This window comes from Haliotis rufescens, unplaced genomic scaffold (assembly GCF_023055435.1).
Source record: "Haliotis rufescens isolate VD_foot unplaced genomic scaffold, xgHalRufe1.0.p SCAF_1, whole genome shotgun sequence".
NCBI lineage: Eukaryota > Metazoa > Mollusca > Gastropoda > Lepetellida > Haliotidae > Haliotis > Haliotis rufescens.
The window spans coordinates 43,088,773-43,109,355 of NW_025963779.1; the positions used below are offsets into that span (position 1 = coordinate 43,088,773).

A 20,583-nucleotide genomic window follows, 5' to 3' on the forward strand; every position below is an offset into this window, starting at 1 on the left:
TAAAATAAAACAATTTGACTTACATACTTTTAATATAACAATGATAATACATATTCAAATGTAGTTCGAAATTAAGGGGTATGTGTGTTTTACAGGATAGGGTTTGATATATTTATTTCAAATACTAGATTATAGTAATCAATATAATGTATTGACTTGCCTTCATGGTTATTTGATTAACTGATTTGTGACACTATAAGTTATTATGTTTATTTTCCCATATATTCTTTTTTGGTGCATGTTGATGAGAAGAGCTTTATTTCATTCAATTTGGATAATTATTTTCGGGATCAATATATTTACAGGCAGGGCTAAGAAAATCTATTTGGCATGCAGTAATGACTGTCTTTCTTTATTTCACATACTGAAGAGGCCACAGGCCTATAGTACAATTTGAAGAATATACAGTTTTATACAATTTATGTACATATCTCACCAGATCACCTCACGTCATTCCACCTCGCATTTCAACGCAGTCACATAATTTCACACATACAGTACAATACCATACCCTGTAATTTCATAATTTCTATATTACCATATCACAACTTGTTATATCATACAACATATTATATAACATCATATCATATTGTATCATTATTATAAGATCATACTATATAGTATTATTTCATATAACATTATCATAACATACTATACATACCATCCTACCATATATCACAACTATATTGTATCACATTTCAACATGTCATATCACACAACACATTAGCAATGTCATAGCTTGTCCCATCATATCTTATCATATCATACCATATAATGCCATGTCATTCCATGCCAATTTATTTCATATCAATCAATCAATATTTATTCAACACTGTAAGACCGCAAGCCATATAATATGTACACTAAAAAACAGTATTTACACAATTTCTATAATACACATAATATATTGCATCATATCCCCTCATGTATCATATCACACCACAACACTTCATATCCTATCACATCATGTCATGTCACATCATATCATTTCATATACATATAACTATTCTTAACCATTTATAATATCACGTCCCACAATATCATATGACAGCCTAGTAGTTTAATACCATTTTTAACTCTTTTGTTTGTAGTTTATTCAGATGGCAAATATCTATAAATATGTACTTAATGTATATACACAATAGTTTCCTAATACCAAGCAGCTAAGATTATTCTTTCATAAGGTTCTGTCTGTATAAAGAGGCATAATATATGTACATGGAAACATTTTGTAAGATACTTCTTTTTGTGTTTGACAGCAATGTAACAAATTTAATAATATTAGGGTACCTGTAATAATAAGCTTGCAGGTATTTTTCCCTAAGGTGTAAATACACTGGACATACAAGTAAGAAATGAAATTCATCTTCTACTGAGTTTAAACTACATAGATTACAGATTCTTTCTTCACGAGGAATGTTTACATAGCGCCCTGTTTCTATTAAAAGGTTGTGAGAAGAACATCTAAAACGTGAAAGAGCCGTTCGAAATTTTTTAACATTAACTTTTGATAAATAATCTTCCATAATTATTTCTGCTTTAAACAATTTGTAATAAAAGCATTTGTTTGTTTGAGTCAATGATGCAGTCCAAGATTGTAAATAAATATCCTTTAATCTCTGGGTTAATGAAAGTATAAACATTGGTTTGGGATACACATTTTGGTTTTGCCAAATATCACCAAAGCCACAACTGAAAAGTAATTCTCTAACACCTGTAACCCAGTTTCTTTTCCCATTATTATCATAAACTATCATCATATTATAACACTTTTTCGGCAATCTATACGAGGGCATGTCAATAAGTCTCAGCCAGTATTTAATAACTTTTATATTTGAATATACATAGAGAGGGAATCTTCCACATTCTCCATACACCACCAAGCTGGAAGTGTTTATTTTAACACCTAAATACTTTTTGCAAACATATAAATGAATCCTTTCTATGGCATCAAAGTTATGTAGACCCCAGACTTCTGCCCCATACAACAAAATGGGGAGTATCTTTATATCAAATATTTTTAAAAAAGATTGATGAGAAATGGTTTCTAAAACTTTCAAACTCTTATGGATACTTACAAAGACCTTTCTTGCTTGTAAAGCAGCTTGATACAAATGTTTATGCCATGACAAGTTTCTACTGAAGTAAACACCAAGATATTTATAAAATCCTGTAGTTTCTATTTTTTGTCCTTTAAAGGACCAATATTCTTTACTTGCTAAATGACCTCCATTCTTAAATACCAAAACTTTTGTTTTACTCATGTTAACTGTTAGCTTCCATTTATTGCAGTAACTTTCAAGTTCATTAATTTGACACTGCAGTCCTTTGATTGTTGATGAAAAGAAAACAATATCATCTGCAAATAAAAGTAAAAATATCTTTGTAATATCTGGATGGAGCTGAACACCATAATTACAGTTGGTATTTATTTGTACAGCCAGTTCATTTATGAAAAAAGTAAAGAAAAATGGGCTTAAGATGCATCCTTGTCTTACTCCTAACTGACTAATAAATGTTTCTGAAATCTCATTATTGTTTCGCACACACACCTTAATATTCTCGTAAATGCTACCCAATAGTTTGTTCATCTTAAAGCTGAGGCCATGTGATCTTAAAAGGTTCCATAGTTTATGTCTCTGCACTGAGTCAAATGCCTTGGCAAAGTCAACGAAGAGCACATCAAGTTTCCCACCCTTGACACTGAGGTATTTGTTAACTAAAACTTGAAGGATAAAAATGTTGTCAATAGTTGAATAGCCCTCTCTAAATCCAGCTTGTTCTTCATTGATTTTGTTGAGGGTATCTGCCCAAAACACTAACCTTTTATTTATTATGTTTGTGAATAATTTACCAAAAACACTTAGCAGTGAAATACCTCTGTAATTGTTTATATCACCTTGTTTATGTATTGGCACAATTATCCCTAATGACCATGCATCTGGAAATGTTCCATTTTCTAATATAACATTAAATATAAGTTCAAGGTAAGGTACAATTATATCTGAGGAATGTTTAAAAAAACTCGGGAATAATCTGATCCATTGCTGGTGATTTGTTGCATTTAAGATGGTGTATACTCTCTAAAATCTCATCTCTGGTAATAGGGGAATCCAGTATATCATTTGCAAACTGAGTATTATCTTGTGACTCCTGGAACTGATTTTCAGGGCTCTGATCAGTAACTGTGAAAGTAAATAATTCTTTAAAGTAAATGTACCAATCCTTAATGTTGATATTATTTGTCTTTTGATGTTTGCTTAGACTTTTCAGTTCTGACCAAAATAGTTTAGAGTCATGAATGTTATTTTCTAAGGATTGTTGCTTATCATGTAAATATTCTTGTTTCTTTTCTTTGCACATAGCTATATATTTGTTTCTTATGTTATGATATTCTCTAAGTGAGTCCTTATCTTTACATCTCCTGAATTTATTGAGTGCCCTACATCTTTTCTTTTTAAGACCCTCACATTCTGCATCATACCATTTACACAATTGACTAAGCTTTGGATTTCTAACCTTTTTTTGCATGTCCGAGCCCGCTAATTTCAAGGCATCCACTAAGTAATTAATACTTACATCAATTTTGGACAATGCTGTATTTACTGATTTATCAAGTAAATCTTGAACTTGGTCAGAAAAGAGTTGATCTCTAAAATTTTGTGATTTGTCATTATCCCAGACAAACTTGAAAGATTTAGTAGCCTGATCATTCCTTGGTTTTGAGGGTTGGTGTGTTTCGGGTACTCTTAATGTCATAGTAACTGGAAGGTGAACTGAATCTGATCAAGATTCTACACCAAAGTCTGCAACATTGTCAAATAATGGAGAAGAGGCTATAATATAGTCAATTACACTGGTACCATTTACACCAATAAAAGTAAAGTCACCGACATTTTTATCTCTACCACATCTTCCATTCATGATATGAATATTCAGAACTGAACATAAATCAGTTAAACATTTTCCAAAGCTGTTTAAAACTCTATCTAGAGAAAAGCGTTCAAGATTGAAGTAATCCGATATAAGATCAGACATGAAGTAATTATGATTTTCAGTATACTCTGTTATGTCATCTTCAACATAGTCAGATTTAGTTCCAGTTCTGGCATTGAAATCACCACCACATAATACATGTACATCATCAAATTCTGATAATATTGTAAGTAGTTTCTCTTGAAAAAGAGTGACACCATTTTTGCAATTAGAACTAAACTTATCATACCATGAGGAACTCTCTGGGTGTATGTACACACAAGCATAAAACAAATCTAATTCTGTTCCAAAAAGTTGTTTGTCAAACAGTAGGAAAATTGCATTTTCAGAAGTTTTTGTCCATTTTACACATTTAGACAATTCTTTCCTAGCCATAACTAAAATGCCACCAGAAAGTCTGCCATAAGATGATAATTTATCTGCCTCTTTGTTAATGATTTCATAATTTTGAAAAACATTACCTAAATTGAGATCCTTACACCATGTTTCTGTAATTCCAATGATGTCAAAGTTTTGTACATAGCTACAGAAGTCAGAGTCACTTAATTTACTCCAAATTCCAGAAATATTCCAAAATATAAATTTCACAAGATTTTCCTTACTTACAGGTTGATTGTCAAATAAGTCCACAGATTCTTGTTGAAACGTCCTACATTCACTAGAAGTATGTACATTGTCTCTTACTCGGCCCTGACCACACCCCTAGCTCGACTGTCCCCTAGAGGCAGCGTGAGAGTAGGATCTAAGCTGTCGCCTGGGAGGCTTGTTCTGCTGGGTGATATTATCTTGTGAATTCTGTACACTGTCCTCCTTAGGTTCCTCGACGAGCTTATTCCCTTTATAGTAGTATCTAATGTTTGGGTTCTCACTACGAAGCTTGTACAGTTCCTGTCTCTGTTGGTTTGACAGGTCATTTGCGATTCCTATCCCATTCTGTTTCAGTACACTCCTAAGTTTCACTGAGTGCCACTTGTCATTCCAGTGGCACATGCGCACGATTATAGGCCTGGTTTTATTGGAGTATTTTGAGGAAATACGGTGGGCCCTCTCAATGTCTCTCACCACAAGCGTAGTCAGACCCTTTGTTCTCCTTGCGTCGTTCAAGATTTCCAGCACCTTGTTCTTACTTTCTGTGTAGGTTTCCTTGTGTCCCTCGACCTCAGGTACTCCGTACAACACCATGTTGTTACGTCGACCTCTTCGCTCCTGGTCCTCGACACGAGATTCAAGAACACCAACATACTCCTCCAAATGATGAGTTCTTTCTATGAGTGTATCGATGTCCAGTCGTAAAATCTCTTGTTCCGCTGTACTGTTCTTGACCTATTTCTTCAGATCTGTTACTTCCGACATCAGATATTCTATATCCTTCTTCATCGAGTGTATATCTTTTGACAGTCTTTCCTCTGATTCCTTTATTTGTCTAATGATAGCCGATTTCATATCCTCTAATTCCTTACCAGCTGGACCTGGGTTCAATTTGACGTCTCCGGCCAGGTGAATCACTGATGGGAAGATAGTCATACCTGGGACGGTAAACAAGTCGAGTGTCTCCTGAATTCGCCATGTAAACAATGCTGACATCACATATCATGATTGATCACACACAATTCTGTAATGACTGTCATTCATCCAAAGTAGAGGAAATTATTTATTTTCTCTCAACTTTTAATTATTTCACAAAAACATTTTTTTTATGGTGCAAACTACCAAAGTGCAAGAAATAGTACATCTGCATTATTATATCTATTCACATTTAATATACAAACTAATTTTCATAATTACACAACAATTTATGCACAGGCTTTCTACATTGCATAAAAACCCTATTGTCTCCTTCATAAAAAAATATTTATAAGTAAGTTTCTTCTCCAAACTAACAAATTTCTTAATGGAATATTATTTACTTAATTTAAGGTGTGTGACAGAGTAAACATGGTAATTATGACCAAATATAGTGCATATTAAATTTTAAGTTCCAAACACGTGACTGGGTTATTAAGTACTATAAATAGACTATAATTACTAAAAAAATAAATACAATATACTAAAATAAATTTCACGTTAAAAAATATATTCATAGCATAGATTTTCCAAATTTCATCCTCCAAATCTTGCCTAATTTAATGCCTATTCAAACTGTCAAAGGCACGGCTTCCATGACACTGATCATGCCGTCAGATACCAGAATAACGTGGTAAGTTGGGGAAAGTGGCCTACCTATTAGTAGTTACATCTTCATAAATAATATTACATCACAGAAACATGTAACACATCCTCCGTAATCATAAAACACTGTCCACTGAGACTATAAATACACGTCTGAACGATAGTACTGTAGTGATTTTACTTCCGCGAACAATATGGTGATTAACTGCTCTGATGGTTTCGCCAATTAATAGTGTGATTGTCCGGCACGATCTGCATAGTGTTATCTTAAAATGCGGTCCGCGACTGTTAGCTCAGAACTAGGGTATTTACCTTTCTCGAAGCTTCGTTGCAGACGATCCCTTTTCCGGCAGCGCTCGGCCACGTGCACCTCGGCCTCGGCTTCCCGAACACTTCCGAGGGAAACCGAATGTCTCCGACGGAAGTAGAGATCGTCTCACACAACACTCCTCCCTGTTTTCTAAGCTCGGGTACATCCGAGGACGTCCGTCATTGCTGAAGGTCCTCCCCCATCATTTCTGCTCAGGCACATCCGGAGACGTCCGTCATTGCTTGAGGAACACCTTATTTTTTAGCCGCTCTAGCACATCCAAAGACGTCCGTCATCGCTGGGAGGGATGCTTTAATATTGCTGGAAACCCTACTCCACACATTCAATCATGCGAGGCGTTAAGGGTTTGTACCCATGAATGGACACAGGTACTTGATTTACTGTGTCAATATGGAGTTTCTATATTCTTGCAACCTTACTCCACACATTCAATCATGCGAGGTGTTAAGGGTCTGTAGGTTTAATGGTATCCCCACAGCCTATGGCATCAGATAATTTAAGATGCAAAATACCCATGAATAGACATGGGTACTTGATTCACTGTGTCTTGTATTTCCTTGTACGTAGTTTTTAAATCCTTGCAGCCCTACTCCACACATTCAATCATGCGAGGTGTTGAGGGTTTGTACCCCACAATTAGCATCGGATAATTAAGATGCAAAATACCCATGAATGGACACGGGTACTTGATGGGGTGAGTTGCATATCGTGGCTGTACCACTTTCCTGACCCCCAGGAGTAAACCCGGGTGTCCTTCTAGTCACTTACTAGAAGTGGTACAGGGCTTGGCTGTTGGCTGTGGTGGTGGCGAGAACCGATTCCACTGTTGTCCCACGGATCCTTGATACCGAGTAGGCCACCTCGCCTATATCATTGGGGGTGCTGATCCTGTTATTTCTCGGGGACAGGTAAGGTGCATCTGTCTCTAGGAGTAGCCTATCTTCTGGTACCCTCCTTAAAGCTCTCTTTTGTTGAGATGTGAATCTCGCCACCATTCCAGAAAATCCAAAGTAGGCCCTGGGGAATTTGACCAACCAGGCCTCTAGAACCTGGTAATCTCCCCCAAAGCAATGGACATGAATGGCCATGTCTGATACACTATCTGCTTTGGATTCCTGGCAGTGCCTATCTAGGATGCCTATAGCAAGGCAATGGGCCACAGCACCAAAATTCTTCTTCTCGTCCATTGCGTTGCCACGGCAATGGACTACCACCGGTAGGCCTGATGGCTTGAGTTTAAGCAGGCTTTGGAACACCTCCCTCTGTCGCACCCAGGAGGCTGGAGGGGTGGACTGGTCGATACCGATCTCCCCTAGGGCGACGACTTGAGGCTGTTTCAGGAGGTGGCAGATCTTCTCCTTGATAGCCTGGTTAAATTGGTCTGCCTTCTTAGGATGCAGACCAATAGTTGGTGGATCATTGTGTCCTGGCCTGTGACCTTTGGATATGTGCCCGGGTCACAATGTACGGACACCACACTAACCAACTGAAATGGTCGATCTGGATGTTGCTGGGGTCCTGGCTTTAGGGTGTCCTCCAAAGACCTACTTTCTAGGTACTTGCCAAACTGTCTAAGTTGGAGACGATCCAGATGACAGTGAGAGTCAATGGCCTGAGGTGAGATGGGACCCGCAAGGGACTGACCATCAAACTCTGAGGCGCCCTCATCCAAGACGAGGACGTCCAAAACCTGCTCCATAGCTGGCGATGGCATTTCCAGTGGGGTCCCTGCCTCCATAGGACCCTCCTCCTCTTGTCTGAACAGTGGCTTGGCTGTGACCATTGCAGTGGGTCTGACCTCCTTTGGGCTGGTCACACTTGCCAGTGACTGTAGCTGTGGTGCCAAACCAAGACTAAAGAGAGCCTTAAACCTGGCTCTCTGCTCCTCGGTAAGCAGGTTGAGAAGGTTCCCAACGACCCTCCAATGAAGGAGAACAGCCACCGAGTTCACCGGGCACATGGTGAACTTGTTGGGAACCCCAAGAGCCAGCTTGTGAGAGAACTCTCTCATCCGGGTAAGACCACTTGGGGAAATGGGATATTCCTCCAATAGGTCAGAGCCATTTAAATGATCTACCAGGTCCTCAGGAGTAGACCCGGGACCGAAGATCTCTTTGGCCAGCCAGATCAGTCCTGTCTGGGCCTGAACCAGACGCTTCACCTCCATTTGTCCCTCATCAAAGCACTGGGGCAAATGACTCATCAGGTGTTGCCTGAGATGCCTTGTCCGTTTGGAGCACCCCACCACGAAGCAAGGTTTGGCCATGATCCTGTGTCAACCCTGGCTTACGGTTCCTGATGGGCTTTCCAGGGTTAGTCGGGGCTAATGAGGTCTGAATCACCAACCCCAACCTGTCCGAGGAAGTGACAGATACTTTTCTCTGTACAGGCTTTCCCTCGATGATGGCCCCCTCTGGCTTCAATCCATGGTGGTACAGGTGTAGGTCACCACGCCTTGGGGACCGCCCTCTCCTGTACGTGATAGCCCGGTTTCGTTGGGGGGACCTTCCCCTTCTTGGACTGGGTCCTCGATGAGGTCTTCGAGATCGTTCACTCGTGGGTACGCATCTCCTTGGCGAACGAGACCTCCGAATGACCCTCGACCAGGACACTCTATGTTGAGGATGCCTTGAGGGCAAACGTGAGTGGGCACGGTGTCCCAAGCAATCGCGTCTCCGGATAGAACGTGAGCGGTGGTTCTCCATGTCAATGTTTGGTTGTGGTTTTGTTTGGGTTTTTTGTCTACAGGTGCCTGCAAGAGTGGGAAACTATATATTAACCCTTCCATCATTTAAGTATGTGCATGGGAAGACCACGCACATACATTTTCAGTTGTAGAGACAGTAGTCACAGAAGTAAGAGTCCATTGTTTTAGACTCTTCCTCCGTGACCCCCACACACTCGCCGCGATACCATTCATCACAACCATCACAAGCGATCATAAGTGTACCATTGTAGGGTTTCTGGCACTTACAGTATAAGATGTCAGTCTCTTTTTGGCCGACATCCGACGGTATTCCACCTGTGTATCCTGTGTCATCCCCTGTTTGGACTCAAACTTGGCTTTTGCCCTCAACACGCATGCTGGAATTTTTCTATCCAGACACTGACGGAGGCGGTCATGGTGGACAGTAGAATCTCGGTTCCTGTATCGGATGATAAACAGGGTGGGTGTTCGTTTCTTGACAATTAGAAAGGGACCCTTCCATGTGGGATGCAACTTTTTGCACTTCCCTACCTTCACAGCGGTGTCCATGACATACACCAAATCTCCTTCGGTGTATGTACTTTCATTGGTTTTCAAGTCATAATCCCTCTTCATTCTTTGTAAGGCTGTTCGGAGATTAGACCTGGCCATCTCATGTGCCTCCTGGATTGCTCTCTGTAAGGAATTCACATACTCTGGCAGGGAGTTAGATACATGTTTAACTGGGGATCCAAACATCAGATCAGCTGGTACATTCACCTCTCTTCCAAGCATCAACTTGTTGGCTGAATATCCTGTCTGTCGGTTTACAGATGACCGTATCGCCCCTGCTAGCTGTGCTAGGTACTCGTCCCATCCTGCTTGTGACTTCCCTACATGACAGCGTATCATCTGGAGTAATGTCCTGTTATACCGTTCTACCTGTCCATTAGAAGACGGACGGTAGGGTGTTGTACGGGTTTTGTGAATGTGTAGCAAGGAACATATTGACTTAAAGAGTTCACTCTGAAAATTACGACCTTGGTCCGTATGTAATTGGAACGGATAGCCAAATTGAGAGAAAAACTCATTGATAGCGGCTTGTGCTGTCGCCTCCGCCTTTTGACTTGGAAGAGGGATGCACTCAACCCACTTCGTGAATTGATCCACCATCATCAATATGAACTGATTCCCTTTTTTGCTTAAGGGCAATGGACCAATAAAATCCAGGTGCACCCTTTCCATTGGCGCGCCTGCATGGAAATTGGTCATTTTCGCCCTAGAGTGTTTAGAGGGTTTCTTGTTCTTACTACATTTCTCACATGTTTGGACATATTCCTGTGCCTCTTGAGAGCATCGGTACCAATAATATCGGGACCTTAGTCTCTCTCTTGTCTTTGAGATTCCCATATGGCCTGCTGCGGGAATGTCATGGACATGCTTCAACACTTCTTGCTGGAGGGTTTGTGGAACAAGGAGCAGTTTGTTGTTGGAGTCCTGATTACTCTCCCGGACCACCAGACCCCGGTGATCTCGTGAGAATAATTCTTTGTCTATCCAGTAGGACTTTGTTGCTTGGCTTGCCAGAAATATTTCTTGTTCAGATGGTATTGTTTTATCATCCAACCATTGATGCAGAAAGGTTAGTTGTTTGTCCTTTCTCTGGAGCTGCCTTAACTCGTCCAGAGAATATCCAAACCTTGGAGTGGTATCCTTCTCAGCATTAATGGTGACCTTCTGAACTTGTACGTCCCTCGGCTCCGGAAATAATTCAAGATTTCCTGTTTGTGTGTCAGTCACCATTACTAGGCGCTGAACACTAACTTCAGGCTTTGGACAGCTCTCTAAACAAGTCTGTAGATCTTGAGTAAAATATGTACTTGATGTACCTAGAACATTCCCCTCTGTTGAAAATGTTACTTGTCTAGAAGTGGACTCCAACAAGAGTTGTCTCACCTTGGCTTGAGTGATGTTTCTCCTTGACAAGGGTATGGAATAATCAACTTCTTCCTGGAAGGCTCCCCAATTTTTGTGTGCTCTCTTGCAATATTTGCAGCCATTGCATGGGAGTGATAGGGGCTCCACTGTTCCCTGATAATAAGGGCAATTGTCCTTCTCAGGAATCTGTGACAATCCATCCGCATTGAGGTGCTTGGCACCAGGTCTATGGAGTACTGTCATGTCATACTGACTTAATTCCTCAAGCCAACGGGCGAGCTGTCTTTCTGGTGATCTGAACTTAGTAACCAGGTGAGACTGCTGTGGTCTGTTCTTACTGTGAACGGCCTACCCAACAAATAATGGCGGTACTGTCGGGTAAACCGCAGCTCCTTGCGCGTGGTGCAGTACCTTCTCTGTTCCGGTGTGAGACTAAAACTGCCGTAACTAATTACTCTCTCTTGACCATCTTGCACTTGTATCAGTTCCGCTCCAATGGCCCAATCTGAAGCATCTGTATCCAAGATGAAGTGGTCTTCCTTGTTGTGCAATGCTAACACCGGTGTTGACGTAAGGGCAGCTTTTAACCTTTTGAAGGACTGCTTTTGTTTTTCCTCCCATATAAAGGGTTTTTTTCCTGTGAGGTCATACAAAGAACATGCCAGCTCAGCATAATTCTTGATGAATCCTCTGTGATAGTTGGCAAATCCTAGGAATCGCTCAACTTCCTTTGTGCAGGTGGGGACGGGCCAGTTATGAACACATTCCAGGCTACCTGGGTTTACTTCTAGCCCATCCTTGCTGACCACTCTGCCTAAAAATTCCACTTTCTTCTGAAACAGCTCACATTTTCTAGGTTTCAGCTTCAGATTGTATTTCCGAAATCGCTCTAATACTCTCCTCAGATTGATGAAGTGGGAGGGTATACTGGTCCCATTAACCACTGCATCATCCAAGAAGGCAAGGACGATGTCCCAAGTCAATCCACTGAGGACTAGTGCCATAACTCTAGAAAAAGTGGCCGGGGCATTGCAGAGACCAAAGCCCATTCTGACGTGCTCATACAATCCATACTTTGTTATGAATGCTGTCTTTTTCTGGTCCTCTTTACCAATCTTGACTTGCCAATATGCTGAATTAGCATCTAGTTTGGAGAACCATTCACTGCCTACTAGCGTGTCAATACAGTCTTCAATCAAGGGCAGAGGGAACACGTCTTTGACCGTAACGTAATTCAGACGTCGGTAATCAATGCACCAACGCACCCCACCATCAGACTTGCGAATGAGAACTGGAGCTGAAGCCCATTCTGACATAGAAGGCTGAATAACGTTGGCTTCCAACATTTTTTTCAAGTGTGCTTCTTCCTCATTTTCAAATCCTAGCGGGGTACGCCTCATGCGTTGTCTGACAGGTTTAGCATCTGTTGTGTCAATCCTGTGTTCAAATGCAGTAAACTCCCCTAAATCCAGATCATCCTTTGCGAAGACATCCTCAAAATCTTTGAGTAGGCGCACTAATCGTGACTAGTCATCTTGTGGCAAATGCTTGCACGAACGTGAATACAGGTCCTTGAGATGTTCTGGTAAGTTTACATGTGTGTCATGACCTATTTCACCTGGCTGTTCTGTCCCTAGATTGATGTCTTGTTTGTTCCTGTCATCTCCTTCCTCCAGAGTGACTTCCCTGATATCCACCTCTGATGCTTCCCCAACAATTTGACCCTTCTTTACCGTAATGTGGTGGTCTGTAGTGTTAAGGAAGCAAATGACTGGCTTATTTCCCGGTGAATGAAGAATTCGTGGTGATGTAATGTCGGCCATTTCTGGAGTTGGTTCGGAGATGTAGGTTTGTAAACTTTGCTCCATGTAACAGGGTGTCCTGGTTACCGAATGGGGTGGTAGTAACGTACGCCGGGGTATCATGATGCGACATACATTAACTGGTTTACCTGACTCCCTTAAAACCATGTCCACTGTTGTTCCATTTATGGTTAGGATATGATTTTTCATGTCAATTTCGGCACTATTTTTCAGCAAGAAGTCAAAGCCCGGGGTTATCTCATCTCCTATCTCTGGTTTATGTTGAAGCTTCTTGAATAGCTTGTCAGAGATAATTGTCACCTCTGCTGCAGTATCAATTATTGCCCCTGCCTTTGTGCCCTGGACCAATAGCGGGATGGTAAAAACTGTTCCATGATGCACTGCATTGATGGTTACTTCAGGACATGGACATTTGAAGATGTCACTACTCACAGCAGTTTGTGGTCTGCTAGGACCATTGCCGTGAGCAGTGACTTCCTCGTGGGCACCTTTAAAGGAATTTGAGAGACCTAGCTGTGGCGCCCTGATTGCAGTTTCCAGCTGGCCTTCACTCCAGTGGGGGGTAGGACTTAGGCCTTTCGACCCACCCCGTTGGAGTTTAACTCCTTCTCCCCGGAACTCTGTTCCTCTCGAAATGTTACCCTTTTGTCTTTAATCAGGCTTCTCTGAGGACAATTTATCTTAAAGTGTCCCACTTGGCCACACTGGTAACATTCGTTGCTGCGACCAGGTGATGTTGCGGGACTAGGGGAACGGGAACGCCTATTGCTTAACCTTCCCATTACTTTGAATAGCATGGTTTCCATCTTGTCGAACCTTGCCTCCAGCTGGTCCATTTTCTTTTCCAGGGTTGGGTTTCTGGAATTGCTTACTGGTGACCTTGAGACAGCCCTGACTTGAAAATCTCCAACCTCTTCTCGATCAGATGCCAGGTATCTTATCTGCCTCTGCTTACCATAGATGGCCTGATGGGTGCAGGGATGTGAGCAGGTTTTGCCGAAAAAAAGAGGAAAAGTCTAGGGGGGTCTGGGGGTATGCCCCCCCAGAAATTTTTAAAACATTTGATTGCATTTTAAGCAATTTCATGCAGTTTGGACAACATTCACACCAAGAAATGTAATAAGTCAATGGCAAAAGTCAATAAGTAAAATAAACAAGATGGCAGATGCAGTAAAATTTCGAAGTTAAATCAGTACTTTAAAAAAATCGGGCATAGCTTTCGCGCACCTGGCTACCCGCCAGGTCTGGGAGCAATACTGCCATAAACTTCAACCCCCATCCCCCAGACACAAGGACAACTGTCACAAGTGTGCAATGTCTGACCCTTTCCCCATGTTGAAGCATATTGAAAAAAACTTACCTTGTACTTACCTTTTGATGAAAAAAAACAAAACTCCATTTCAAACATAAGACATTAATACAATATATATCCCCATGACATGGGGTTTTGGACGCTGAAGAAACATTCATAAATTTCTCGCTTATCACATGAACAACTGTAAAACATCTCATTCACTTACAGGCTAAAAGACAACTTTATCTTAAAAACAAGCCATCAGCTGACTCTGAGTATTTACAATTTCTGTGTGACGCCATGCCCCACGTTATAGTGCAAGTATTCGTGACGGAAAACATATGATGTCCGAAAACCTATGCTGTGAAAGCTCCGATCGAAAACAGGACAATCCGCGCCAATTGTCCGGTTTTCGATCATATTTTTCGGAGTGTTTTTTTTAAATTTTTAATAATTTTTTCCGCGGAAGATGATTTTTTTCCGAGGACTACTATTTTAAAAAACGCGATTTTCCGCGTTTCCGCGGAGATTTCACATCCCTGTGGGTGTGCTGGAATGTGCGCACAGCATCCATTGCTTTCTCAAGAGAAAAGGGATGTAGGTTGGCTGCATACTGACCTGCCTCCTTCTGCTCACATCCAAGACAGAACCTCATGATGACTTGTCGCTCAACATAGTCTTCTGGCAATCTGTCAAATGCAATTGTTACTGTTGACATGAGCCGTTCCGATCATTTCTCGAGGGACTCATCTGGTTGTTGGCGCATGGTGCTGAATTTCACCTGCGCTGTTTCTGGAAGTTCTTGGCGATCATACCACCGTTGAAACTTCTTAACGAGATCCTCAAATGGGATATCGGGATCTCGCTCAATGCAAGAAGCGAAGTATTCACTTGCTTCGTCCTTCATGCAGAAGCATAACTGGTCCCGTAACTCCTCAGAATTCCAGTTCTCCCGTTTGGCATAAGTCCTAAACTTTAAATAAAAAGTCGACCAACGACTCTTTCCATCAAAGACCAGGGCCCTAGGTACCTTGATTGCAGGGCTGTGTCGGTCCTGACTTGCATAGCTCTGCCTTGGTTGATGCTGTCTGGCCCTTCCTCGGTTAGGAAACCTGTATTCCTCATCATCAACATGATCAAGCGCTGGCTCTATGGAAATCTCCGGTTCTCTGGTACTTGGGCGACTAGGCTCGGTAATAATCTGAGTGCGTCGTCTGACATCCCCTGCCCCATACTCTCGGTCACTGAGAAATTGCCCAGGATGTATATCTCTTCCTGGTTGGTTTTCGACCCTTCTTGGCTGGGGAATTGTTTGAACATGTGTGGCCTGATATTTGTCAATGACAGAAATTAAATGATTTTGCTGTCTTGTTCGGTCATCTTGAATCCGAGATGCTGTTGCCTATGCTGGCACGTTGGGTCGAACCCCACCATGGATATTCTGGTCTGGGGTTTGGACTGGGCTGCTTACCGGTACCTGTTGTGTCCTCTCTTGGCGTTCTGCCAATAATGACTGAATTAATGCATCTCTTTGATGCAACTCTTCCTCATATCGGAGTGCTGCGACTTGAGCAAACGCTGGCGGTGAGTATGGTGAGTACTGGTAAGGCGAGTACTGTGCCAGGATGTGCGGATATGTGTTGGGCATGCTGGTTGCAAGAGTGCTCGCAACTAGGGGTGGTGGCATACAATTGACTGTTGCAAGAGTGCTCGCAACTGGTGGTGGTATATGATGGGGTGTTGCAAGAGTGCTCGCAACACTGCCAACAGGTGGTGGTATATGAGTGGGTGTTGCAAGAGTGCTCGCAACACTGCCAGCAGGTGGTGGTTGATGTACTGGGGTCATTAAACCCCCTAAACCCCCATACCCTGATGACATACCGGCCGCAGAACTTGGCCCCATGTTGGCTGAACTTGATATACCTGGTTGTAGAAGGCTTTGAGCCAGAGGCTGGCTACCCATTGTAGGGCTTCCTATTTCAGGGCTTCCTGGTGCAGAGAAATCAAAATAGTCAGCCAAGGAGGTGACTTTATGAATTTTTAAATTTAGAAATTCCTCCTTGGTGATTTCCCCATTATTCTCAATGTGTGCCATTATTAATTTTGTCTTGGAAGGGCCGATGCCAGGCACTGTGACCAAATCTTGAATTTCACAGGAGTTAATGTAAATTTTGTCTTCTGCCATGGTTTGATTCAATTTTGAAGTCCTAATTCACTTTATGAACAAGATGTTTTTTTCAAAATCTATCGCAACACACAGCAGGTGTGGGATCCAAACTTCAAATTGTTGAGCAATATTGTATTTTGCAAAAAATATCGCAAAACTCAGCGAGTGTGTGATCCAAATCTCGACAATATTGACGATTCCTGTGTTGTCTTGTCACCACAGAATATTCAACAGATTTCAATTTTATTATACGATTAATCCACGATGAATAGGTATCACGGTGGACCAAAAGTGGTAATAAATCAATCTCACACAAAAATTTCGTTCAGAAAATACATATACATACAAACAATCGCTCGTATGCAAAGCATCACGGACGAGGGTAAAGGTCACGAGGTCAGAGGTTTTGTTGACGCTCGCAACAGACTGTCAAAATTTCTCAAAATCTGCCAAACACGTTAATTCGCGTGGCACATGAATGAAAAATGTTTGAGACATACATATAATCACATATAGCATCAATAATTACAATATTTGCCGCACAAAAAAAGGAAAATATCTTCCAATCGTACGACAAAATTTTCACTTCAGATCGGCAACGGTCAAAACAATCAAAATGGCGGCCCGTTCAAAAGCAGAAATCGTATTTTTGTTCGCAGCGCCACTGTAGTGATTTTACTTCCGCGAACAATATGGTGATTAACTGCTCTGATGGTTGTCAATTAATAGTGTGATTGTCCGGCACGATCTGCGTAGTGTTGTCTTAAAATGCGGTCCGCGACTGTTAGCTCAGAACTAGGGATTTTACCTTTCTCGAAGCTTCGTTGCAGACGATCCCTTTTCCGGCAGCGTACCTCGGCCTCGGCTTCCCGAACACTTCCGAGGGAAACCGAATGTCTCCGACGGAAGTAGAGATCGTCTCACACAACAGTACCACTGGTTGTCAAAATTATTTTAAAGGTAAAGAAAAGAACACATACCTTTACGAACGGTCCCATGGTTGTCAGTTGTCAGTCAGGAACCGATAAACCTGACAGTAATGACAAATAACCGATCATATTATTCTGAAATAAGTAAACTTTTACGACTGTCAACAGCGGTGACAACCAAGCGTGGTAGTTCACTTGGTACCGTCTACAGAGTTAGCTTTGGCGGCCGCGCATTTCGAAAGCAGCACTAGTTCACGCGGATAGGCATGTCACCGGAATAAGCTGGGCCCCGTCTCCAATATCACAATATAGGAGCCGGTACAGGCCAATGAGACGATGGCTGTGAGCGCCTTCGAAATATTAAACATACACTATGTTATGTAATTTTTCATTGGTCGCTATTTTTAGACGAAGCGCTACCCTTCTACAAAAGCCTCCACCGAGAAACGTCACAAACTACTTTAAGTCATTTTGTTAGATGTGCCACCATCGGGTGCAGGAAAGACCTTCAAACTTTAAATTGTAATTAATTGTAGGAAATTAAATTTCCAAAATTATTTTCTTCATATATTTTACGTACATGATATCGATATGTAAGAGAAATGATAGTAAACATAGTCTAGCGTATTCTTTGCATGAACATTTCGCAGGTTTTCGAATACACCCCCAAATTGTGCTATGCTAGAAAAATATTTATTATACACTTGTCAGAAAACTTTGAGCGAATAAAATATTCTCAGGTATTTGAACGAGATGCGCATGTTGGAAGTTTATATATGTCGACATATGTAGAGCCACCCCATACAGTATAAATGTCGCATTGAAAATATTCCTAACTTTGTCTTTCCATTCCATGACGTCGAAAAAGTTTATTTTAAGAGGGTTAGTGTTCCATTTAAGGAATAAAGAATAACTCGTAATAAATATGATGTGACTCTTCTGACAAAATAGAAATGTGTTGTACGACTCGTATGTGGTTGCAATATATTTATTGGATGGTTACGTTTAAAATGATAAAACCTCTGTTGAAAATATTGAAATTGGAATAGAAAAGCAATTAACCATGGCCGATGTTGATATTTTCTAGCTATATATTTTTAAACAACATTCAAATGCAATACAATTATTAATACCAAAAAAATAAGTCAATGTCCATTACTCAACAAATGGGCAGAATCATAATGGATGGTTTCTATTCATTCACCCAGTCATCACTTCTAACTTTGTAGGTGACATTCCGTTTCAAAGTGTTACAAATAATACTATAGTAGTAATGTAGTCTAAGATTGCGTAGTGTCCAGATGTCGATTTTCTTTTAAACATGGATGGTATTTAGTAACTATTTACATAAATCAAACCTGTGTTAAGTGATTATGTTGATAATTTTCAAGATCGTTGGAAAGATGGTATGGGGTCTTATGGTATGCGTTCTTAGAAAACTGCTTTCCATATTACTGAACAAGACAGACATGGGCATCATCCTCAAAAGGAGTTATCTCTGTGGCATCGAACCTTTTACAACTATCCGTTTTGGAATGATCATTGAGGATTTGATCAAAGACAGATACCGGTGATGCTATGCTATTTTTGAAATTCATTTCGCCGAGTGAATAGCCGAACTTATAATTTCAAAACATGCTGTAAATAACGCCATGAGTGGTAATTTAGTAATGTGTAAAAAAAATGTCGACATTTACTATGCACCTAATTTTCAGTAATTTTGCTTGGCCAAAAATGCCAGTGGATGACATGATCAAACAGGGAATTTCCCACCGTATTCAAAACTGTGAAGTGTCTCTGTGACTGCTGCAGTTTGAATTTTATTCGACTTCAAAGTGAGGGTTGAAAAGGAGGGACAAATATGTCCCTCTATCATCCAAGGGGAAATTTGCCCGTGTCAGTTTCTCTACTTCATAACATTTTTAGGAATTTTGTAAGCCTTCATTCTGGACAAGGTGTAAATGGACCTCGTTGCCCGAAAATCTATAAAATCTTCGGCCTACCTTTAGAATACAGTACCGTATTCTAAAGGTGCTCCAAAATATAGAAGTGAATTCTTGTAAATAAATATGTCAACAATGCAGCTCTTTTAACCATTTAGAGGCAGGATCTAATTGTTTTAGGTTTATGTGAATATACAAAAGCAAACAAAATCATCGAATTTCAGAAATACATTTTTTTTAAATATTTTCTGTCTTCACTTAGAATACAACCCATGAACCACTTTTAATCTGCCTTAGCGCTCCAAAAGATTAGCGAGACTGATGTCAGTTGATTTTGTTTGTCTATTTTCCACTCTATAAAATTGCCCGCCATCAGATTTTGGTTGAACCACAGCAAACGCAAGATGACACGCTTTTCACAGGTGTGTCCCTCCCTCCCCTGTATCGGCATTAGCTTAGCCATTTTTGAAAATCACCGGATGTGACGTCAAATAAACACGCTGAGTGTTTTTTATTTTGGTCTGTACCGGCTCCTAAGCTGGGCCCCGTCTCCAATATCACAATTGGCAAGTTGACGACGCGCATAGGGAGCCGGGAACCAGCTTATACCGGCTCCTAGCTTGGCGCAAGTTGACGACGCGCATAGGGAGCCGAGAACCAGCTTAGTCACCAGAAATGCTGGCAACGGAAGTAGCGCTTTCCCCGTGAGTACCCGGATGATACGCAACGCAAGATACGCAACGCAACTGAGCGTGACCAGAGACTGGGCTACCGTCTGCAAGGACAGCTAAATAAACTTAGAGGCTGGAGGCAATATTTGTTTTACGCATTTTTGAATGATTGGTTAACTGTGATCTATAAAGATTTCGACAACGGGCGCATGTTAATTAATTTCTTCAGCCTAAACAAACATACAAAAAAAAGAACGGCGGAGCTCATCGGATGTCGTCATTTGGAACTACCCCAGTTGTTTAGAGTTAAATAATAAAAAAAAAGTATCCATGCAGTGAATTGCGGATTGCGTCGATAATATGATTACTACTCCCTTGTTGTCATCCACGTTTTCTGGTATAACCCGACACTTGTGTATTTGTCGTCATTCACTTGATGCTCAGTTAATGAATTTATTACAGGTACAATTAGGTGAGGTGAGGTGAAATGGGGTTTAACGTCGCGTCCAAGATTATTGCACTTATATAGCGACGTGCATGCACGTGTATGTGTGTGTGTGGCTGCTTGTACTAGTCCGGACTGATGCCGATTTATAGTGCTAGCTCACTGAGATACCATGCCGCAGTTTAACATGA

The 20,583-nt window shown here is 41.1% G+C and overlaps 1 protein-coding gene across 1 annotated transcript; it reads right to left on the reverse strand.

Moving 5' to 3' along the window:
- Positions 1–883: 883 nt before the first annotated feature.
- LOC125380687 lies at positions 884–17,469 on the reverse strand. Its single transcript, XM_048396587.1, has 3 exons — positions 17,339–17,469; positions 16,089–16,091; positions 884–6,331 (listed from the first exon to the last, which is right to left on the reverse strand). Exon 3 carries the CDS (start codon positions 2,589–2,591, stop codon positions 1,170–1,172), a length of 1,422 nt encoding a protein of 473 aa, XP_048252544.1. The 5' UTR covers positions 2,592–6,331; positions 16,089–16,091; positions 17,339–17,469; the 3' UTR covers positions 884–1,169.
- Positions 17,470–20,583: the final 3,114 nt, after the last annotated feature.

Excerpts from the sequence above, each read along its gene's own strand:
- LOC125380687 (XM_048396587.1), bottom strand. The coding sequence starts at position 2,591 with ATGAACAAACTATTGGGTAGCATTTACGAGAATATTAAGGTGTGTGTG.